Source organism: Aspergillus foveolatus (assembly GCF_047715535.1).
Source record: "Aspergillus foveolatus strain CBS 279.81 unplaced genomic scaffold BDW70scaffold_76, whole genome shotgun sequence".
Classification (NCBI taxonomy): domain Eukaryota; kingdom Fungi; phylum Ascomycota; class Eurotiomycetes; order Eurotiales; family Aspergillaceae; genus Aspergillus; species Aspergillus foveolatus.
This window is the reverse complement of record NW_027396140.1, coordinates 57,725-80,422: the sequence shown is the minus strand read 5'-3', so window position 1 is coordinate 80,422 and position 22,698 is coordinate 57,725. Positions and strand designations below refer to the sequence as shown.

The 22,698-nt window shown below is 52.8% G+C and overlaps 7 protein-coding genes across 7 annotated transcripts; 4 read left to right on the top strand and 3 right to left on the bottom strand.

Moving 5' to 3' along the window:
• Positions 1–1,262: 1,262 nt before the first annotated feature.
• BDW70DRAFT_163701 (uncharacterized protein) lies at positions 1,263–2,844 on the top strand (the record flags this gene model as incomplete). Its single annotated transcript, XM_073741345.1, has 7 exons — positions 1,263–1,464; positions 1,522–1,541; positions 1,598–1,631; positions 1,697–1,770; positions 1,830–2,206; positions 2,303–2,398; positions 2,490–2,844. 7 exons carry the CDS (start codon positions 1,263–1,265, stop codon positions 2,842–2,844), a joined length of 1,158 nt encoding a protein of 385 aa, XP_073592094.1.
• A 560-nt stretch (positions 2,845–3,404) lies between these two features.
• On the top strand, positions 3,405–4,977 carry BDW70DRAFT_153490 (LLM class flavin-dependent oxidoreductase; the record flags this gene model as incomplete). Its single annotated transcript, XM_073739651.1, has 2 exons — positions 3,405–4,788; positions 4,931–4,977. 2 exons carry the CDS (start codon positions 3,405–3,407, stop codon positions 4,975–4,977), a joined length of 1,431 nt encoding a protein of 476 aa, XP_073592093.1.
• On the bottom strand, positions 4,930–5,680 carry BDW70DRAFT_113897 (uncharacterized protein). Its single transcript, XM_073734604.1, has 2 exons — positions 5,397–5,680; positions 4,930–5,315 (listed from the first exon to the last, which is right to left on the bottom strand). Exons 1-2 carry the CDS (start codon positions 5,481–5,483, stop codon positions 5,013–5,015), a joined length of 390 nt encoding a protein of 129 aa, XP_073592092.1. The 5' UTR covers positions 5,484–5,680; the 3' UTR covers positions 4,930–5,012.
• BDW70DRAFT_143643 (putative peroxisomal dehydratase) lies at positions 5,585–7,066 on the bottom strand. The gene is made up of 5 exons (XM_073738128.1): positions 6,929–7,066; positions 6,826–6,874; positions 6,451–6,768; positions 6,281–6,374; positions 5,585–6,220 (listed from the first exon to the last, which is right to left on the bottom strand). Exons 1-5 carry the CDS (start codon positions 7,046–7,048, stop codon positions 5,878–5,880), a joined length of 924 nt encoding a protein of 307 aa, XP_073592091.1. The 5' UTR covers positions 7,049–7,066; the 3' UTR covers positions 5,585–5,877.
• Positions 7,067–9,367: 2,301 nt separating this feature from the next.
• BDW70DRAFT_171498 (peroxidase family protein) lies at positions 9,368–10,758 on the top strand (the record flags this gene model as incomplete). Its single annotated transcript, XM_073743236.1, has 3 exons — positions 9,368–9,934; positions 9,995–10,229; positions 10,353–10,758. Exons 1-3 carry the CDS (start codon positions 9,772–9,774, stop codon positions 10,756–10,758), a joined length of 804 nt encoding a protein of 267 aa, XP_073592090.1. The 5' UTR covers positions 9,368–9,771.
• Positions 10,759–14,182: 3,424 nt separating this feature from the next.
• BDW70DRAFT_171496 (MFS transporter) lies at positions 14,183–18,317 on the bottom strand (the record flags this gene model as incomplete). The annotated part of the gene is made up of 5 exons (XM_073743235.1): positions 17,513–18,317; positions 16,795–17,403; positions 15,471–15,882; positions 14,420–15,341; positions 14,183–14,241 (listed from the first exon to the last, which is right to left on the bottom strand). Exons 1-5 carry the CDS (start codon positions 18,175–18,177, stop codon positions 14,183–14,185), a joined length of 2,667 nt encoding a protein of 888 aa, XP_073592089.1. The 5' UTR covers positions 18,178–18,317.
• A 1,913-nt stretch (positions 18,318–20,230) lies between these two features.
• On the top strand, positions 20,231–21,298 carry BDW70DRAFT_163695 (isoprenoid synthase domain-containing protein; the record flags this gene model as incomplete). The annotated part of the gene is made up of 1 exon (XM_073741344.1): positions 20,231–21,298. The coding sequence occupies one exon, from the start codon at positions 20,231–20,233 to the stop codon at positions 21,296–21,298; it is 1,068 nt and encodes a 355-aa protein (XP_073592088.1).
• Between the last annotated feature and the right edge of the window lie 1,400 nt (positions 21,299–22,698).

The window sequence follows — 22,698 nt, the reverse complement described above, 5'->3', positions numbered from 1 at the left end:
CTGTACGGCCTCGGTGAGCAGCGCAAGGTCAAAATAGAAAAGATAGTCTATCAATCGTGCTGTTACTGAACAGAGTCAGCCCACGCTCTGTCAAAGGCGCCTCCATGACTCGAGCAGACTAACGAAAGGGACGGAGCGCAGCGGACCTGCCCAGTGCCAGTGCCAGGGCCATCAGAGCGACCTCTACCATCGGCATGAGGTGGGCCGCCATGCACGGACTAGTCTCATGCAGCAATCTCGATGCCGATCGATAAGCGCGAGAACTCGATAAACCGGTCTTCTCATCTCATCTGCCCCAGCTGCCCCTTTTGGCACAGGCCGCCATCCACCGCATCCACCGGGCTCTCCCGCCCCGGTGGCGTAGGTCGCTGAGGTCGCCGACGAGCCCATTGACTCGGGAACCTTGATCCATTCATTTCCCTTTTCATCGTCTCCGTGGCAAGTCTAGGACCAGGAATACCACGGTAACCCGGCCCATCATGCAGGATCAAGTCCGGGCTGGGGAGCAGAAGATAAGAAGAAAAACCCGCCGGTACCCCAACAGCGAGCCCTGGGAGTGATTATAAATCGTACCGGGGCAGTAGATATCGATATCGACTTGATGATGACTAGAAGATGGCTGCAGATATCCATGCCCGTTCTCCAGGCGATGAGATCCGTGATTCCACCCCTATGGCTCTGAAAATCGTTGCGTTGGAACTGGCAGGGGTCCAGATCCTGTCAAGACCTCTATACGGCCCCGGCAAACCTTGAATTCTGGGGCATCTCCACGCCCCGGCCTCTGCCTAGTTGCTTGGTGGCGGATGATGAGCATTATTGTCATCACTAATGTCCGCATTTATTCCGCATTCATTCCGCATTTGTGCCCCTATGCCCTGCCTGGCTGTCGCAGCGGTCTCCCAGGCTGGAAGGTGGTCTGTTCAGCCGGATACTCAGGTGCTTTCCGGGGATAGACAGAGACGCTACATCCTGCAATGTTGCAAGACAAGCTTAGTTTTTACTTATTTGGGAACCGCCAGCAGCGATCACCAACTGTTGCAGTCCGATTGTCATGGTTCCTGAATATTACCCCTGCCGAGAGGATTTGCAATTCCTAAGCGGCTGTGATCTATGATCTGTAGTCTGGCCTGTGGCTTGCTTACCCAGCATCAGCTCTATTTATGCAGGGCCTCTTCCGACACGCATGAGACGTGAATGAGCCGTGAGCCTGAGCCATAGCCCGCGTCGCCGTCTTCGAACTCGAGCCTGATAGCTTCACCACCATGGCCGGAACCCAGGGCACGGACTTCCCCGGTGCTGTCCCTGTCCCAGAGGGTGAGACATATGATCCTGACTTCTCTCATCCGTGGCTATACACCGAGAGCAGGGCGATTGTGATTGCGGGCCTGATTTTCAGTACGCTCTCTCTGATGCTGCGAGTGTACACCAAGGCTGCACTGCTGCGCAAGTTCGGATGGGACGATAGTGAGCTGCCCGGCGCTGTGTTTCTTTCCACTTCTCGACGTGCTAACTGGCGACCAGTATCGATGATCGGAGCCTGGGTACCTTGCCTCTCTTCTTGATATCTGGGTCAAGAGGGCATGCTAACGCACCGCAGCTCTTCGCCATTGTAACGCAGGTCCTCTGTCTCTGTAAGTTGGCGGTCCTTCCATGCCAGATCTAGGGTCATATAGATCTCATGGCTAATCCCCACAAGATGGCTACGCACACGGCGGAATCGGCCTGCACATCTGGAACATCACGCCGCAAATGCTCCTCGATTTCCAGAAAGTCCGTCACTTCATCCTTCCCCTAGATCGCCCGGCTAGTCCTAAAGTAATCTCATCTAGGGCGTCTTCGCTGCCGGTATCGTCTACGTCCCATCCCTCGCCCTGGCCAAAGCCTCCCTCATCATCCTCTACTACCGCATCGTGGGCCAACAACAACTCTACCGGTACGCCCTGTACGTGATCGCCGCCGTCGTAGTCGGGTACAGTATCGCCATCACCTTCGCGCTGATCTTTGCGTGCCAGCCGATCGAAAGGGCGTGGAATATGGCCTTGCCAGGAACATGCGTGGACCAGAATAGCCTCTATGTTGCGACGGCGGTCACGAACACGGTGACAGATGTGGCGCTCATCCTCGTCGCTATACCTGTTGTGTGGGGGTTGAATATGCCGGCGATCCAGAAGATCGGCCTGTTCTTTATGTTTGTTGTCGGCTGCGCGTGAGTCTCCTACCTTTCAGCATGACTGCTTATAAATTGGCATCATGCTTATAAATTGGAACTCGTGAACAGCTGACGGGTCTTCAAACACATCAGGACTGTGATCACCAGTATCATCCGCCTGGTAACGCTCTTCCCTTTTCTTCAGACGGACGACAAGACCTACCGCATTGCATGGACGGATCTCTGGATGTAATGCTCCCTTTTCTTTCTCTCTACTCTTATATCAGCGCTCCAACCGACGTTTCCTCAAGTCGATACATGAGCTAACCGTGTCAATCAGCAACGTCGAGGCAAACTTTATCATCATTTGCGCCTGTCTGCCGTTTATGCGCCACTTCCTGCGCCGCTACGCTCCGAAGCTCATCGGGGAGGGCTCCTCCGCGGGCCGCTACTTCAAAAGCTACAACGGCGGGGCGAGCACGACCCGGTCGTGGCGACGAAGACCCGAGCACACAGTGCTCCAAGACGAGATTGAGCTCGCGGAGCATGGCAGTGTCCCTGATAATGAATCTGGAGTCCGGATTATGAAGGAGGTGCAGTGGAATGTGACCGAAGAAAGACGCGACGGGTCGCCGGCCCCGGACGAGGTGCATTTTCAGGAGGAGAGAGTCAAGCATGTGCTGCCGGGGATGTGAGCGGATGTGAGATATATCTTGATGAGTATTTTAACTCGGTTTCGTCTGTTGAGCTTGAGCGGTTGAGCACTGGACTATTCCGTTCATTGACACTCTTCATAACTAATACCCTGGCATAGATAAATAGTACGATCTTCATGAATAAACAATAAATAAAACTGAAAACGCGGGGCATTTCAATGGGCTTCCTGAGTCCTAGCCCATCACGCCGTAGCGGGGCAGTATTGCGTGCAGCGGAGGGCTAGGGCTGTGTCTCTGCCGGCCGAGAGACATGCAGGCTTGAAGACGAAGGCAGCAGATTAACCACCCCGTAACACAGCATGATTGCTTCGGCTTGAGAGAGAGAGGGAAAGAGAGGAGTCGAGCTGTGGCCTCCTATCAGAAGGCCCAGGTGCAAAGGGTTGGAGAATATGGCGTGCTTGCAGGCTCCAATGACGCTGCCCAGATAAATACGGAGCTTCGAGCACCATAAAGAGAGCTCTCCCCTCTAGCCCCTCACGACGGCACATTTTTCTGCTCTTGCTGTACAGTAATCCATTTACAGATTCAAGAAAGAAAAAATGGCAGAAACCAAGGAAAAGAAACAAATCATCCTAAATGCCTTTGTCATGAACACGCCCGCGCACATGGCTCCAGGCCAATGGCGGCACCCCCGCAACAAGACGGCAAACTACACGAAGCTCTCCTTCTGGACCGACCTCGCCCAGCTCCTTGACACTGCGGGCTTCCATGCAATGTTCATTGCGGACACTCTGGGGCCGTACGACGTGTACAAGGGTCCGGCGAACGTGGTGCCCGCGCTCGCCTCAGGCGCCCAGTACCCGGTCAATGACCCCATGTACCTCGTCCCCGCGATGGCCAGCGCAACAAAGAACCTGATCTTCGGAGTGACGGCGAGTCTTACATACGAGCAGCCGTACTCGCTCGCTCGCCGACTCAGCACGGTCGACCATCTATCCGGCGGCCGAGTCGCGTGGAATATCGTCACGAGCTATCTTGACAGTGCCGCGCGAAACCACGGGCTCGACGAACAGATCCCGCATGACGAGCGGTATAACCGCGCACACGAGTACATGGAAGTCCTATATAAACTGTGGGAGGGGAGTTTCCGGGATGATGCCGTGGTGAAGGATCGCCAGACGGGCGTGTACATTGCTCCCGACGCAGTGCGACAGATCCACCACGTGGGCAAGTACTTCAAAGTGCCCGGCCCGCACTTTTGCGAACCCTCACCACAGCGCACGCCGTTCCTGTTCCAGGCGGGTGTGAGCGAGGCCGGGAACGGGTTTGGTGGCAAGCACGGGGAGGCGATCTTCGTGGCGGGCCAGACGCCCGAGGGTGTGCGAAGCACGGTCGAGAATATCCGCCGGGTTGCGGCGAGCGAGGGGCGGGATCCAAACCATATCAAGGTCATCGTAGGCATCACGTTGATCGTTGCTGCCACGGACGAGGAGGCATATGCGAAGCGCGACGAGTACCTCAAGTATGCCGATCACGAGGGCGTCCTTGCCCTATTTGGCGGGTGGACGGGGATCGACCTGTCCAAGTACGAGGACGACGCGGACTTCCGGTTTGCAGACGAGACCAAGGTCGCGAGTATCGTGAAACGGTGGGCGTCGACCGTTCCCGGCACCGATAATCTGCCCTGGACGAAGCGCCGGATCGTCGAGTTCCTCAGCGTGGGTGGTATCCAGACAAAGATCATTGGGAGCGGCAAGACTGTTGCAGATGAATTGGAACGATGGGTTGAAATTTCCGGAGTGGACGGGTTCAATCTGGCGCATATCACGAACCCAGGCAGCTTTGAGGATATCATCGAGTTCCTCTTGCCGGAGCTGCGCGCTCGAGGGCTCTTCAGGGAGACAGTTGCGAAGGAGGGGGCCACGGCGAGAGAGGCGTATCTGGGGGTTGGCCAGGTCCGGCTACCGGAGGATCATCCAGGGAGTAAGTACAAGTGGAGGGCTGGGGAAAAGGTACCGCCGTATCAGGCAGAGTCTGCATAGTCACGCTCTGTTCTTGCTTACTTGACTGAACATGAGACGTTTGCATCTAATGTACATACATATACGTCCTCGAGATTTGACAGCTACCCAGCGTGGCCAATCTAACCCCAACCGATACGCTGTACCATGACATACCCAGCTCAGCCTCCCCGTTATACCAAAGCCCTAGTACCTCCTTTTTGTACAAGAGATTACAACGCCCAGCATCAACCCGCAAAGCAGAGCAAACATGATCGTCGCCGCAACCATCCCGCAGTAAAACCGCTCATTGCGCACCCGCTGGTGGCGCGTCAAGAACGCATCGCAGATATCGCAGTGCACATGGGGTTGGAACGTCCTCGGCGGAGGGAGCGAGCAGTCGCCGCATCTGGATTTCCTCAGCGAGATGCTGTGGGCATGGTTGTGCGGTTGTTCCTCGTCGATTGGACCCTGGGCTTGTTCGGTGTCGTCCTTCGGGACGGCAAAGTACTGTATTCTGAGTGGTTAGTGCTTCTTTATCTACCTCCTCTCTTTTGTTCAAGGTAAAGTATGTAGTGTGGTGCCGCATACCCCGCTAGAGTTGTTTGGCTCACGAATGGTATCGAGCTCTTCGTAGGCAGGTGCCGCCTCGTGGGATTTGGAGGAGAGTCCAAGCATTGTGCTTATGCGTATGAGATAGTCTGATTGTATAAGGATCACCTTAATAGTCTTTCATTCTTGGACTCAATGCAGATGGGATCTATTTATTAGATACTGCCAAAACACTGTTGCCTGTTTTTATGGGTAGTGAGTCCGGAGAGCTGAGCCCCAAAGGAATGAGCGGCATGCTCTGCAACGCAACATCTGACAGGTGGATCCAGGTCTGGGGTTTGGTTTGACGTCTGATCTGACCAACCAGGATGGCTTATTCCTCTAGCCCGTTGTTGGTTGTAGGAGAATGGCAGGTTTAAACGCAGTAGCCAGGACGATCACCAGCAGACAGTCCGAGACCAGGAGCAGTCCCAAGTGCATACGAAACTTTCATTCCTCTACAGTAATCACAGCTAGGGGCCTATAGCTTCGCTCCCTGGCCCCCAACCTTGATCAAAGCCCGTCCATTGCTAAGCACAACTTGCCCCTTCTGATTCTTCGTGACGAACCTAATCTCCTCAAACCCATCGACCACTTCCCCAGTTCGCCACAGTTCAGTAATGAGCTTATCACCAGGCTTTACGGGTGACGCGAACCGCGCCTGGAACTCTCTAAAGTTGGCTGGATCGCTATTGCCAAACGCCTCGAGGACAATATGCGCAGCAGCGTTCCAGCTGTACAGGCCGTGGATGATGATGCCACCGAAGCCCATCTTCTGGCCGGGCTCAGGGGTTGCGTGGAGCGGGTTGTAGTCGCCATTTAGACTAAATGAGCATGGTTAGTGGTTGGATGATTATCGAGGTGAGAAGGCCGGTGTGACTTACCGGTACAACTGGGCTGTTTCGGCGGTTGTCTGGATCTCGCGCACGGCGTCTGGTTTGCGGTCCTTGGGAGGAGGATAGTTGGGAGTCGCAGGTCCTGCAACGCCAATTGACAATAGTTGTCAGTCACATCTCTACATGGAAACTTTCACCTGGTGTAGAGAGATGCTCACCCTTCGGCCCGCCCCAGCCCCCTTGTCCAACATAAAAGGCGCTGCCAACAACACTGGCGTAGACCTCTCCGCTCTCCTTATCGACAATAGTCTGCTCTGTCTCCACGACAGAGGCCTTCCCCTTGTCGTAGACCCCAACGACCTTGTTACGAAGCTCGAATTTCCGTCCTGCGCTCGTCGTAGGCAATTGCTTGTAGACAGTGATTTTGCGCTGCCCGTCGACGACCCGTTTGGGGTCGAAGCTGGGTACGCCTGGGATGGGCGAGCCTTTTGATCGGGCGTAGAAGTCTGTTACTTCTTGGTCGGTGAGTTTGAATGCTGTTGCTGTTAGTCACTGGACCTGCTCAATTGGGCAGCTTGGTTGGTCGGGCTTACGAAGGATGATGGGATATGTTGGGAAAACGGCAAAATTAGGATGAAGCTCCTGTCTTTTGTCAGGTCCTTGGCCTTAGTTTCAAGTGACCGGCAGCTAACATACGAAGAGAAAATGCAGCTCCTTCGAGGTCGCGCCGATACTGTTAGCGAAGAGGAGGACATCGCGCTTCAGCCAAGAGACCTCCTTGGCGGGGAATTCGTGGCCTTCGCCTGGACCAGACATGTTGCAGTGTGTTTTCAGGTAGAATGTTCGATCGGTAGAGGGTGATCGGTGGAGAAGATAGCTGGGACATGTTGTGACTTAAATATGCGGGGGGCCGTCAGCCGAGGCAAGGTTAGTGTGGGGAGCCGGCCGAGTCGCCGAGTACCGAACGTGGCTGGAACAGCTGCCGGGTGATTATTGATCACTATGCAATGGAAGCGGTACCCTCCAGGGCTCTGAGTCCCGAACTTGAAATGCAAGTACGATGGCTGGGGATTTGTTCGTGGGCAGAGGGGGAAGTTCCAATGAACAGCGCACTGCTGACTCAGCGGGCTGTCGTCTGTGACTGCATAACTTTTACGTCACGTGACTCTTTCTACATGCATCCTACAGGCTCTGACGACAACCGTTGATAGAGTGGTCAGGCGGAAATCATGACTAGTTTGGGCTCCAGCAGAGACTACTTGTGGGTTTATAGTACTCACACTGTCCTTAGTGCCTGTACTTAAGCCGAGATACCGTTAAGGAGAGTCCGCCTCGAATATATATCTTTCCGTTTAAACGCAAGCAGACTCACAATGTTTGTGTCCAGCTTAAGAAAGGTCCTGGGGATGATGTATTACATTGTTAGCTTCGCGTATTGCTTGGTAAGCGCTAAAGCATGCCTAAAGCTGGGCAGTTAACACTTCTACCTCCACAAAACTGGAGTGGTAATTCGAGCATTGCACGGCAGCAATTTCGTTCATGTCAGTAATAACCTAAGCATCAGTACTTCGTGAGTCTAAAGATTAGGTAAAGAGACGGGAGAGAGTCCAGCTCCGATAGTCAACGAAGTCTTCTTTGGGATCTCCCTGAAACGCCATTTAAGTGTACTTGCGATCAGAAAGTGCGTTCAATGCACGAGATGTTCAAATATTATACGAGAGACAAGACACCCTTGCGAAGTGTAGTAAAATGTAAGAGGATACGTGATGAGTAGGTGCAGAAGGGGTTACTCCTTCGGTACGACGCAGAGATACAAGTCAACGGTTCGACTACTGCCCAACCTTTTACTGTATCCCCAGTAGGACAAGCCCCGTAAAAGCAATAAACTGTACTGTATACAGCTCAATACTGTGGGGAATGGAGACAAGCCAGCCACAACTCCTCTGCCTGCGCAGCCAGACGTGGCCCGTAATCGTAGAATAATCCTTCCATGTGTCTAGAACTCAAACACGTTTGCCTTCACCAGCTCAACGATCCTCAGAGATCCCAGGATATCTGCAGCATACAAGTCAAATCTTGACCTCAACCGACTGGCAAAGGGGATGTCACAAAACGTGCCACAGATCTCAGGTCCAGTCGTTCATCACAATAATCATCTAAATGGTGAAAGCCCACAGTGTCTTGGAAATAATGACAAGAGTGAATAAAAAAGCCTTGGATTCTCTGCCCGAAACCGACTCCAATTCGAATACTGTTTTCCCAACTCGAGCAGGGATCGAATACCGCGTAAGACGCAAGACTGCGCTAAGTGCAGATCCCAACACGATACAGTGTAGATCTCGGCGTACTGGGGCGTTCTCCTGACGGGCACGATCCGGCCCCGACGGGATTGACCGAATTGTCCAGAAATAGTTTAAAGGGGCATACTCCGTTCGGTGCAAGGGTGGTGGTACAACTTCCGTGTTGGCATCAGAGCAGGCCTTGATTGCTCAAAGGCCACCTTCCACTAGGGACGGTGGACAAGGGGTACGCTGGAGAGGTACATGGCAGTTACTATGCGCAAAGCAAAGGGATCGAGCCTTGGGCTGTTCTGGTCCGGGATTCATCACTGAGAATGCTTTAGTGTCTAGTTATCCACAGCCGAGTTGGCGAAGCTATTTCTAGAAAGACTGGAAGTCTATCCAAGCGGCAGATTTCTTTTTTTGTTTTTCTTTTCGTTTTCTTTCCCTTTCTTTTTTCTTAGCTATTTTATTTTTAAATTTACTTTCAGTGAGCCGTGGAGACCAAAAGAATAGACTTTTAAAAACACCAGAGTCGCCAAAGAAGGGTTGGCGGCTGCAATATCGGAGCCCAAAGACTCCATTACAGCACTGCATAAGAACGGCCCAGCACATAAATAACTCAAGCTTTAGCATAAGACTGGGGATGCGCAAAATAATGACAAATTCCCAGTCTCCAGCGATCTCAAAGCAATTTCAAATCAAACACCAAGCGGCTTTTTCACCCCGCAACCACAGAGCCCACCCAGACGGATACATAGCGGTGTGTGTGTGAAGAGTCCGTGACAACCCCACCACCAGATAAGATCGATCGTACCAGAGTCAGCCATTAAGCCTTTAGAAATCAACGCAGGCCCCGACGCCTGGCACGAGCGCAGGAACGGTCCTGATGACCAATTAGACTATGTGGACCCCCTGACAAATCCCCCTCGGGCAGGCTTGGTCCCCTGTCGATCCGCTAGCCACCAACGAGCCAGATCGCCGATGAGAAAATCAATAGTCCATCTCTAGCGAGCCCTTTTAGGCAAGTGCGTAATTGTGGCCTTGCAATTGGCTAGGGGTATGGGGAGTACTTGTGATACTGTTGGTGAAATGCTCTAGTATCTGCCCTCTCTGCCGAAGGGAAGATGTTAGGGTTAGCGGTGTTATAAGAGCCCTCGCGCCCAGGTGTAACAGGAACCGTGGTTGACCTCATCACTAAGTGTACACTCTTTTGGTCTGCTTAGACTTCGATCATTCAAACAATCTCGAAGCTTCACAATGAAGCTCACCACACCGTCGCTCCTTGCCCTAGCCGGCGTCGCCTCCGCCACCCTCCATCTTGACCTGAACCTGGGCGGATCGCACCCCCACGTTCATGCTTCCAACTCTAAACTCGGTGCCGAGAACCCGCATGCTTGGATTGTTGCCGGGGATGGAGACGGTACCTCTTCACCACAGGACCACGGCCCTACGAGATGCTAACCAGGGTTTCTTTGTGCAGCCCGCAGTCCCTGCCCGATGTTGAACACCCTTGCCAACCACGGCTATATCCACCGAGACGGGCGTAACATCACACGCGAAGGCCTGGCCAATGGGCTGATTGACTCCATCAACTTCTCCCAAGAGCTGGCCGAGAGCATGTTCGACAATGTCCTGGCCATGGATCCAACCGCCACAAACTTTGATCTGGACTCCCTGAATGCGCACAACGTCGGCGAGCATGATGCCTCTCTCAGGTAGGCTATATTCTCAATTTTTATTTTATTTTCATTTTATTCTTTCTTTTTTTCCCCCCTTTTATCCTTTCCCCACCGCATTTCCAGGTTGCACGAATTCAGGACTAACTGTTTTCTGTGCAGCCGCGCGGACGCCTACTTCGGCAACAACCACGTCTTCAATCCCAATGTATTCGCTCAGACACGCGCCTACTGGACGCACCCTACAGTGACCGCTGCCATGCTTGCAAACAGCAAGATCGCACGGCAGCTGCACAGCAAAACATTCAACCCTACCTACACGTATACAGAGAAAACCGAGCAGACGAGCTACACGGAGACCGGTTTCCCGATCCTGGCCTTTGGCAATATCGAGGCCGGCACGGTGAACCGCGACTTCGTCAAGTACTGGTTTGAAAATGAGCGGTTGCCGTCAGAGGTCGGGTGGACTGTGCGTGAGGAGCCGGTGACGCCAGAGCAGCTGGCAGCCGTGACGCAGATGATCGCAGAGGCCGTCAAGTTGGTGACGGGAGGGAAGAAGCAGCAGTAAAAATACGTGGCTCCTGTTGATGGAGGGCAGAGTCGGTGTTTGATGCTGGGCCATATCTTACTTTGTCTTTGTAGCTTGTGTTTAATATATGATCTATCGTTTTTTTCTGACTAGATTGCTGTTATTCGTGGCATTTTCTCTTAGCCAGACCGCCCATTACAGAGCAATGGGGCTAACCAGGCAAGGTAAGTACAGCGATATGAGGCTCGAAGGGTGACCTCGACTTTACAGAACATTCACGAAGCATCCACGAAGCAGAAAATTCTCCAGACTGGGATTGGCATCTCCTAAAAGGCTGTGCTCTTCACATTCAAAAAGGCTGACTTGCCTTGTTCCAGCCTTGCGTGTGTACGTTGGCATTGATGAACTCGCTGCGCCATAGGGCGTACCGAATAATGCCTCGACGGGTTTACCCAGACCGAAACAAAAACGCTTCTACAGATCGTCGCGATATAAGCTTGATCCAACTATTCAGGGTTATATTTTATAGTACGAGTATTCAAGCAGGCTAATGTACATGCGCAAGGCCATCACGAGCGCGCTATGACCGAGTCAAGATATTCTAACGGGGCGTGACATGAAGGTCAAAAGAAGAATAAAATGTAATAAGATACGATGAATGAATAGAAAATGAGGGATATAGTAAGCATCGCCCGGCGCCATCGAGCAAAGTCAAGAGATCGGGGCGACTCAGCTTCAATGTCGACGCCTCACGTGCTGATCGAGATGGTCCTTACGCCCAAAGGACTGACCGCACCGAGGGCCAGGACAGGGATACGCCTCAGGATCGATGTGAATCGTCTTCAAATGGCGGAGAAGGTCAGCCGAGCGCCGGAAGTTAGTTTGACCCGGGCAGCCTTGCCATTTGCATCGATAGACAGGGATGACTCTACATCACAGGAATCAGTTAGACGAGAGTAGAGCTAGGCGGGAGAAATCAAATGACCGGATGAGCAAGGCATACTTGAAGGACTTCTTATCGGTTCTCCTCATCGAACGCTGTGGTGCTCCCCTGCCATTGGGGGAGCGAGCTGGCTCCGCGCTCTCCTGCAGGGGCCGATCGAGCGGGGTTCTGGCAGTTAACCAGGCCGCCGGCTCAGCAGAGTCATTGGGGCTTCCAGGGCCATCTTCGATCGGCGGCTGATAGCTTGAATCCAATGGGGTAGCATGAAGGTAACCCTGACCATGTCCACGGCTTCCCACACTGCCCGTTGGGACCGGGTTGTTCACACCGTCACACCCGACCGAAAACGAGGAGTATATACCATGGGGTATAGTAGAAAAGGCCCCTATATTCAACGGGTCAGGGTTACCTGGTCCCTGCTGAAACGTCAACAGGTCGTTCTGGGAGATTGGAATGTTATCGTGTTTTCTCGCGGTTCGGCGGAAGTTGTGCGGGTGTTCCATCACAACGCAACTAATGGGGGACAAGAAAGACACTGAGAGGGCCTGGTTAAATGACAAGAATAAAGTCGAATAGGTATGACCGCCGATTAGATATCCATATATGTATATATACCTTTTGGTACGGTGCTCCGTGTACCTTAGAGAGCCGCGACACACCGCCCATACGCTGGAAAAGGGTTCTGAAAGCCCAACGTCGCAACTCTACCGCTTGCGCCTCCGTTTCATCGCCCACAATGCGTTTATTTATCTGTTCTGGGGTCACAATGAGGCTGACAGCTTGCCAGCAAAGCAACGCTAGGTAGGGCGTTGATTGTGCAGGCAGCGGTCCCGGTCAAGAAACCGCAGATCCCTCTCTGGTAGCATTGGCTGGGTAGCTTAAGTCTGCCACTTCAAGCAGTGACGACCAATAACGAGCGGCCTGGAGGCGGTCTTGCACACATTGCTGCAAATAAGGGATCAAGGTAAATCGAGCCTCGCGAGCCTTGCGACTTTATGCACCGTTTAAGTGCGTAGCCTCCTCCTAGGTCTTGGTCTGTGTAATGCATAGCCACACTCAAAGATTAATGATGAACTGTCACTGGGAGACACGTGGATAGGAGTTCAAATATGTTTACGTTCGACCGTGGATGGATATAAACCTCGCACCGGTCTCGGAGTATACGGCTACCACGTAAAGCTAGAGGGAACCGAGAAGTAAAGAAGAACAATTAATAAGCCGAGGGTAGAACCAGGACGTCACTGACACGTAAACTGGAGCTGCAATATAAAACGACCAGACAGAGAATGCGAACTCTGCTTTGATTCTCTTCAGTACCTTTTCACAAAGATGCATAGGCCGGCTCGTTTTGCGATCGGAAGAGTCGTTAGTGCTTGTCTGCCGCGATCCTAAGACTGTCGCGTCTGGCAAGGACCAGTGGTTCCCGGTCCCATCGGGCCCGCTCCTTAGGAATGCTCCCAAAGAGGCAGATGCTGTGCCTCAACTCTCGTAAGCTGGTGGGCGATGATTGCGCCAAGCGTCGTCTGTTAGTGGCCACTGTAGTGTAGGCTGCTGCTACTGGAGGGAGACGGTGGAGATATAGGGGCGACCGATTCCACTGGACCCCCCGGATGACTCTAGAGAGATGCTGTTCTGTGTGCCGTCCGTTTCAGCGTCTCAATTCTGACATCAAAGATTTCGGCCAAGAGCAGCACACAGCCCTACATTACGCGGCCGAAACCAGTTATACGGAGCTTATCGCTCCGCATCTCCTCAGACTTACCAAAAAGAGTAAGTAAGCAGCAACCCAACAGGCGAGGTCGGAGCTTAGTGTGGCAAATTATACAACCTGTGGGTGGTTTGGGACCGGCACAGTAATGCTACCAATGTTCAACCTCGACGCCAGAAGTTAATGCGGCAAGCGTCACTGCCCCAGATGACATGTCTGGGAGGAAGATTTGGGTGAAAGAGCATTCATAGTGCTGAACAGGGGAGCATGTCGCAGGGAACTAAACATCATATAGTAGGGCAAGGTATCTGGTTGATTTTGCCAGTAATCTATGCATGTAGGTAGAAGCAATCTATACTATCCAAATACGCATCGTTCATTTGAGTCAGTTATCGTTTATTTGGCGGTTACCCTACTCTATAGATGCTGTGGTAATCCCAGGGCTATTACGGGCTATAAAAATCCCAACCTCGGACGTTGTGTATTTTATCGAAGGGGAAAAAAAAAAAAAAGAAGAAGAAGAGAGAGATGAAAAAGTTAAAAAAAAGAAAAATAAAATTCGCTTCCTTCCGTCCCTTGGCGATTTATGATAACGAGTCACATGGCTACAGCAGCGATGTTCATTCATGTTTCTGCCCAATGGTGGCCTTCGGACGGGTCAGGAGGAATTAGGGCTCGGCGAAGAGGGTGCTTGAGGAACGGCTGCTACTTTCTACCCTAAAAGGCTTGAAGAACAGCTACAAATTCCACTCATGCCTGACAAGGTAGTACGGTGGTAGTAAGGACTAGGGCTGCTTAAACTGATATGCCATTCAGTGCCGCCTCCTACCCAGGCTCAGCTCCATTTCCGTAGAGTTCAAAGCAGTAACAACTAGATCAGTATCAGTGCTATGTTGTTTTGACGCTCTCTTCTAATCAGATTGTTCTATGTATATATAGTCCAAGCGCGCCTGCTTTTGTATGAGCTTGTAGGAGGGCCGGTCCAAAATAATCAAACGACACCTAAACTGCTCAAGAACGAGCCTGCTCTTCAGTCCTGCCACTCTCACCACTTGCATTACCCGCAGGATTTCCACCGGCACTCGGATCCTCGTGCACTCTCCGAAAATACACACCACCCCTCCACCCAACCCACGCCTTCTCTCGTGGTCCTCTCGCCAACCCGATTCCTAGCGCTACAACAGCAAAGACCAAGCTTACCGTCTGCGCGATCATCCACCCGTGCTCCGCATACACCCGGTTCCCAACAGCCGTGCCCATCAGCTGTCCCACAAACGCACCCACCATATACCCCGTGTTGACTCTATTGCGGGCCTTGGGCGCAACCGCATATATAGCCGCCCTGTTTGCGATCATCGTTGCCTGGTTCCCAAAACCGAGCAAAGCGGCGTGTAGAATCGGGCCGGCAACTGTGAAGGTGCCCGTGTACGCGCCGATTGCGATGCCGGTCATGGAGGTGAGGAGGCTGATGGTGATGGAGAGCTGAGTGACGTACTTGTCTATCACAAGGCGCGAGTAGATCGGGTTGAAGATCATGGGCGACAAGCCTGCGATTGAGAAGAGGCCGATCTTGAGCGTGTCGTAATTATACGGGTTTCCCGATAGCAGGAACGTCAGAGTCGTCCAGAAGGAGGTGAAGGTTGCACTCGTCAGGAAGCCCATCAGCGTCGCCTGTACGAGGACCGGGTGTTTGGTGAAGAGGACCGCGATCGAGCCCAGGATCCTAAAATAGGAGATATCCGTGTTTGTGGAGGGGTAGTCTGGCATGAACAGCCAGAGCAGGAAAAAGATCAGGTACTGCAGTCCCAGCGAGAGCCAGTAGACATTGCGCCAGGAGGAGCTCTTGGCGATGATACCGGATAGAAGCCGCGCGAAGAGAAGACCCAGGGCGAGCCCTGAGGAGACAATTGAGAGGGCGGTTGCGCGGCGCGAGGGGGGTGCGAGGTCGCCGACAAGGGGGAGCATTATTTGCTATACCTCTGATCAGCGTCTGCCTAGGGCTGCCCTGGGCTACCCAGGGCAGTTAAGGAAAGTTGAGAACAGTCGACATCAGCGATGGATCGCGGATTCGAGGAAGAGGGAAGCAAGAAGGGAACCTACTGGTGTGACAGTGGTCATCCCACACAGGAGATTCAACGCAAGGAAAATGCCATAGCTCTCTGTGACGCACAATCCAATCCACATCGTCGCGGTGATAAAGGTCAATAGGAGCACAAACGGCCTGCGACGCACCATGTCACCCGCCGGGCAGATGAAGAACAGACCCGCTGCATAGCCGGCTTGCGAACAGGTGGGGATCAGAGACGCCCGCTCTTGGCTGACACCAAAGTAGGAGGCGAGCATGTCGAGCAGTGGCTGCGCATAGTACAGGTTTGCGACAGTGAAGGTGCCGGCGAACGCGAAGAGTCCGTTGAGCCAGAGGTTGAAGTTGGGGGGTGCGCTGGGTGTATATCGGCATGCGGGGGGCGTGTAGAGGAGAGCGCGGAGTAGCGGATGTTGCTTGCGATCCGGGCTCTGGGGGTGGGATGGGGATGTATTTGGGGAACTCTCAGTATCCTGCTCGATCTCGTCAGTCGCGCATTTTCCCGTATGTCGTTCAGCGTGTAGACTACCTCTGGCCTGGGCAAATCGTGCTCCTGCGGTTCGGCTTTCTCTTCCATTCCGCGAGCCGAGCTATGACTCGAGTATGTTCAGCTAAAGAAGAGAAAAAAAAAAAACCTAAACCAAGAGCAAATGAAAAAAGAGAAATCCTTAATCCTCAGAAAACCTGAGTAGACCTAGACAAGACGTTTAAGGAATTTTCAGGCCGTCAATCTCCCCATTCAAAAGAGGGGAAGCAGCAGCAAGCAAATCGACTCCGACGGTGTCCACATCCCTCCGATCTGCAGCGATTTGGGGAGCCATCGATCTGTGATTGAAGTCAAGACACCGGGGGATTCTCCAACGTGATGCAAGCCTTGATCCTTCGAGGCCGGATTAGCCGGGCCCCAGGTTGTCTCCGATGTTGCATTCTCCAGGGTTTGGACCGAAAACGGCCATTTCCAGGGCCTCGGAATAGTTTCCGGTCCGAATCGGAGCATTTTAAGATAACGCTGATTGGCGCCGTCTTATTGATTGAGTACAAGTATACTGACTCTCAAGTGTCAAAAGAAAAAGCAAGCAGACATCTATGCAGCAAACTTGGACCAGATACGTTGACAGCCGTCCACGTGGGCCGGGATAGGCCCTGTCTATATGATATGCACGATTGAACATTGGGTGAGAATAACAAGAATCGATTGCATATTCACAGGGGTATCAGAACGACTAGCTATCACATCAACCATTAAATCAACCATCAACATCAACCGTCAGCATGAACCGTCAGTATGAACAATAAAACATCAACATCAACTACCAGCGTCAGCCCATCCGGATACTGAACCGCGAGCTGCTCGCGCTCGAGCTATCGCCTCCCCAAGCCCCCGTGACGTTCACGCCCCCTATACTGCGGATCCCCATGGCCCCCAGCACGCTCTGCCCGCGCCGCAGTAAGTCTCGACCATCGCCCAGCTGCTCTCTCCTCTCGATGCCCTGCCTCCTCAGCGTCTCGATCTCGGCATCGCCCAGGATACACCCACCAGCGCGCCCCTGCCATGCAGCCTCGCGCACAACAGGCGCCCACAGCTCGGCGGCCTTCGCCTCGTCCATCCCTGCGGCCGCGTAGCACTTTCTCGACCCGCCGGGCGCAGAAGCGTCGGCGACCGTCTTGGACGAGAACCACTCGGACCGGACGACCTCGTACCGCCGCTCCATGAACCATATAACCGGCCAGGTGATGAGCCAAAGTTGGAGGACAATACAGATCCAGTAGATGTAGGCGTTGTTGCGCAGGGTATTAATCCAGTGCGGCGAGTAGACGGTCACGAAGCCGTTGGCGATGACCGGGTTGATGACGATGTGGCCCTGGTAGCCGGTGGAGCGGATATGGGAGGTGAGCGAGGTGCGCATCGGGTTCGCGTCGAAGCCGTGCAGGGTGCGGCGGTAGGTGAAGCTGCATGCAGTCAGGAACCAGTCAGTATACGATGAGCCTGATGTCTAACGGAAAGGATAGCAGTGGGGAGGCAATGGGGGATGGATGGAGGATGGAGGATGGAACGCACGACTTCACGGGCGCCGGATCGCTGCAGAACCGCTCGCACCAGCCCCTGATCCCGGGATAGTCCTCCTGGCTCTCCAGCTCCATGAGCCTCTCTCCCTCGACCCCGTCGCCGAGCGCGATCTGCCTGGGCTTCGCGTTGCCCGCGCGCGACCGGATCCGTCCTCCGCGGTACGCCTTTTGCCCATCGTGGTCGCTCACGACGGTCGTATACGACCACCGCACACTAGGCCCACTGGCCTCATTGCGGCCCCAGCGTAGGATTGTCCGGGTCAGGTCGATTCGAAAATCGAAATCCGTCACGTTCTCGTTCTTGGTCTCGTTCCCGCTCCGTCTGGTTTCTCTATGGCTGCCGTGAATTGACAGGCATGGGCGCGGCGGGAGACTCGTCTGCGACTCGATCAAAGACTCGAGCATGCGAGGGTCGCTGGAGTAGGACGGATCGAGCGTCACAGAGCCAGAGAACCGCTGTGTCGGTCGGATGCTCTGGTACGTTTGCTGGCCGGGGATTTCGTACGCGTCAGGCGGAGGGGATAGGAGACCGTCGCTTTCGCTGTCGCGGTAGGGCTCGATCGGTCGGGTGACTTCATCGTAGGAAGGGAGCTCATCCAATGCAGAGGGTTCTGCGGCCATGACCGGGGGCGAGGGGGGGAGTTGGATCTGGCCCATTTTGTTGGTTGTGTTGATTTTATATTGGAGTTGTATTCGTCTTGTAGGTATGAGCTCCCTAAGTCCTTCAGACGAGAGAGGACGCAGAGGGCAGAGGCTCACTGTTTCTATTTATTTAAGGAGTTGCTGCTTGTGCCTTGTGCCTGTGGGCCCCTAAAGACCAGAAAACTTTCACAAATCCAGCCCCCACCTAGCGGTGCGGTGACAGTTTACACACTCTGAGTGGCCAGGTTTCGAGTCAGACGCTGGTCCACATCTAGACTAGGGTGACCGGGGTTCGGCTATCTCCGGCATGTCATGCAATATTCAGCCTCATCGCCGTCGTCGATAAAGTATATAGTATCCAGCGAACACGGATAGTCTGCTAGAAAATAAATAAGCGAGCAATAACTAAGTGAGCAGATTAGACGAATTCCAAGGCCATTGGATGTTCTGGAAAGGGTGTACAGAGGTAACATATTACACCAAAAGCAGTCCAACGGGCGCGCTTCCAGCCTCGAAACAATGTACCTCGTCAAGTTCAGTCAAGCTTTCCTCATCACGGTTAACAACTATTCTCTGTCCAGTCTATATTCTCGGATATTTTCCGCTGTGCTGGAGATAGCATGAGCGGTATGGACCGGGCGATTCGTTCGTGGTTCAACTGCTACCTATGAGTGCGGTGGGTGTTTGGAAGTCTGGAAGATGTACTGTATGAAGCAAGTTGGTTGAGGTGTCACCGAGGACCAGTATTCTGAACTCGCTCATTCTACTGACCCAAATATGCGGCGCGGCTATTTTAAGATACGCTGGAGTAGAACGTGGAGTTAGGAATTGGATGCGCCTGACACTAGCCAATTCAAGTAAATTGCAGGTCTGAATACGAGTCTGTTCACGTTCTTACTTAGAAAAAGAATAAAATGAAGAAAAAGGGAGACAGGGGGAGGAGGGAGGGTGAGAGAAAATGGTTGATGTGCATATAATGGGTTTGCTTGCAACCCGATAGGTAACTGTACAGCGTCAATGCACCCACTGCTCTACAAAAGAAACTAGACAACTTTTGGTTACTTTCCGAATCTCTTCAGGAACTGCCAGCTGTAGGAGGTCAGACATACGAATGCACCCGGCTCAAACCCTAATATGTCCCGCGAGCAGATCACGTGTGCGGTGGAAAAGCATACAACAAAAGTCCCGAGCCAGAAAATAGACCGAGTGTAGTCAGGCTCGTCCCAGATGTGGCCAGCATGGTTAACAGAGCCTCTGGCTGCAGCACACCCAGCAAATTACCGTACTTGAGATACCGAACTCATTAAACCGAAATGCGCTAGCAAGTCGTGAGTTGTTGACGGGCTCTTCTGCATGCCGTGGCGAGGTCGGTATACTTTGCATACTTTGTATAAAGCAGCTCGTGTTCGCTTAAGGCGCGCCGTGAAAGTGCGGACAATGGGCAAGCGTGGAAGTTCTCAGCAAAGAGGATGGATTCCCTTCTATTTCAACATTAATCCTGAGTCCTGGGCCCCGATACGTGCCAGACGGCGACCGAAGGGTCTTGGCAGGCTTGCCGGTGTAGGGTGGAAGTTACGGACGGGGAATGCTGTCGAACATCTAGGTGGTAGCAAAGGTTGTGCACGGTGATGGTAAGATGGTACGGTGTATGCCAGCTGTCAGGGACAAGTCTGCGATAAACTAATCAAGATCTGTGCTCCTGGAACCCATCTGTAGCTCACATGCTTGCAAAGCGGGTATATCAGAATCCGTACTACTGACCCACGTCTGGTGGCACCAGCTCTCGAAGCAACCCTCGGTAATATGGCGATAGGCATTCTTTGAGGGCGCTAGAGCATAACTCCGGCAGGATTGCCTTGGGTGTCTAAGACTTACCGAGAAATACTGACTACAGAACCGCAGGCGAATCTTGTGAAATGTTGAGAATGATCACCGGTCATTCCTTACTAAATTGACGGCTTCGGAATGCCTAGGCTGGACTCTGGCCTGTGTCGCCTCGAATGCTATCGGCCGTTCAAATGAAGCCGGTTAGACACTGCACACTGCCGGTATTAGGGAGCAGCCGCACATGTCGAATGTCCAACATCTGCACAGCATGAAAGAATTCAAAGACGAATACCGCGAACTACTCGTCCAGTTCCACCGCTGCATCCCGTTCAGCAAGCCAGAATGCGCAGCCTATCCGACAGTTGAAAAGGCAGTGCTGGACTACTTCCGTGCTCAAGGCTTTTCCTCCCATTTTATCCGACCGGCCTACCCAGCCATCAAGGCCAGTTGCGCCATCGCAGTAACGGCATACGCGTTTGTCCCGGCAGAAGTCCAAGAAGTCATTGCCACTTACACGACCTTTGCAATCCTGATTGATGACACCACCAATGTCAGTATAGACGACCTGCGGACATTTCTCGCTCGGCTATGTGGCGGTCAGGTCCAGCCGAACCTCCTGTTACGAGACATGCTGCGGTTCATCGCCGATGTTATCCCCCGATTCTATGGGCCGTTTGCGAGTGATATTATCCGGAAGGCCATTGTCGAGTTCACCAGTGCGTGTGTGCTCGAGACCGAGTATGCGGGCAGGATCGCCCTGGCGCCGACTGCGCCGGATTTTCCGTATTATCTCAGACAGAAGACCGGCATGGCAGAAGCATACGCCTTCTTCGCTTTTCCCGAGTCTCTTTTTCCGGAGAGCGTGTTTATGCCGGTCTACCTTCCCGTCATTCCGGGCCTGGTGCGCTACATCAACCTCGCCAATGACCTGCTTTCTTACTATAAGGAGTCTGTCGTCGGTGGAGAGAGGTTCAACTATACAGTGAACTATGCAAGGACAAACGACCTCACGCCGGTGGAATCCCTGCGCGAAACAGTCTCGTCGTTGAATGCATGTGTGGCCAACACAAGAACAACCCTCGCGGACCTGGATTCCATGGGCTCGACAGACCTCCATGGCGCTGTCACCAAGTTCTTCAGCGGGTATGCCGTGTATCATTACAGCTCCGCCAGATATCAGCTGTCTGAGTTGGAGATCCCGGAGCTCGAGGCGGCCAAAGTCAGTACTGATGTTCCGTTTGACGTTTTGGCCTACATCGATGGCGGGTCCATGTTTGAATCACCCGTCAGAGTCGAAGCTTCTCAATAGCTCGGATGACCTGTATGTATTCCACAATGTTATTATTCGCCGTCATGAGGCAGCAGTAAGGGAATATTGCGAATGGCCGCAGTCCCGCACAACCTAGGCATTTAAAGCTGCATTTCGCGTTTTGCCTAGTGATTTTGGAGAATCTTTAGACCTTGAGCTTTTCGAAGATCCAGACTCTGGATTGTTCACCCAGCAGGATCGAACTGGGAGCCGCCCGCCTTTTCTTACGCTATATAGATGAATGGGCCGGGAGACAATGCGCGCGTGCAATGCTCTGGACAGTCAAGAGTAGTCAATACCTGATTAGACCTTGTAGCTGCGTCTCTTTACCTGATTCCATGCAACGGAGCATTAACGCCTGGCGTGATGAAGAGGATAAGTTAATGGTTCTGTTTTTACATAATATATATTGGATGGTTACAGTCGTTAGACAGGGCGTTTTTCCACTATGTAGCTCGGTTTCGATCTATATTTTGATACTTACCAGTGGATACGTCGTTTTGTGTACAAGCAACACAGGCCTTGGTGACATCGAGGGCTCACAAGCGTGAGTACGGGTATGACAGGTATGTCAAATTTTTGACTGGCCCACATATCTTCTGACGCGGGAGCTCATCTGATACGTACATAAGACATGCTGGGCCTGCTTTGTTCAGCCAGCGCAAGAAAGAGCACGTCTGAGCTGAACGGCAATACACCGAATCCATCCCCCTAAACAGCCATTCTCGCACGTATAGATCCAGCTTTTCGGTAAGTAATCACAAGGACATCAAGTATCCAGAAATAACGGTGACGATCGACCGACACTGCTTGGGGTATTTGGCGCTGCCGAGAAACCGCATCTTTTATCAGTGACGGAACACTCACTACATTGGCAATTCGTGATGTGATTAGCTTGACTGGCTGCGTATCACCTGAACAATAAGCTTTTGCTGCGAAGTTCGAAATCCTCGCATTTTGTGGTGGTTTTGGGTCGATGGTTCTCAATCTGGGGACCTCATGCGAGTCGTGGTTGTTTCAGTGCTGTAAGTATACACCGTAAATAAACCATACTCAGGTAATCCTTGTTTCAGGTAAAATAGTTGTACAGCAAGACAGTCCTTGAATATAATTCTAATGGAAACAACTGTCTATACGCGGTATGGAAGGCAGTTTAGGGGGCTCTGTAAGTAAGCAAGATCGACCAAGAGTTTGGCCAGCAAGTCTACTCCGGATTACAGATTTCAGATTCAGCGACACTGCCCGCTGCTGTTCCGGCTGGTTAACCCAGCCGGGGGTGGATCCCTCCAATAGAAGCGATTTACGTTTAGGATACGAGCGTAGTAGCCAATTTCTGTTTCTTTAAGGTCCAGTTGCCGCATCAGCGCAAACCAAACATAACCAATTATTGAGTACTTCTG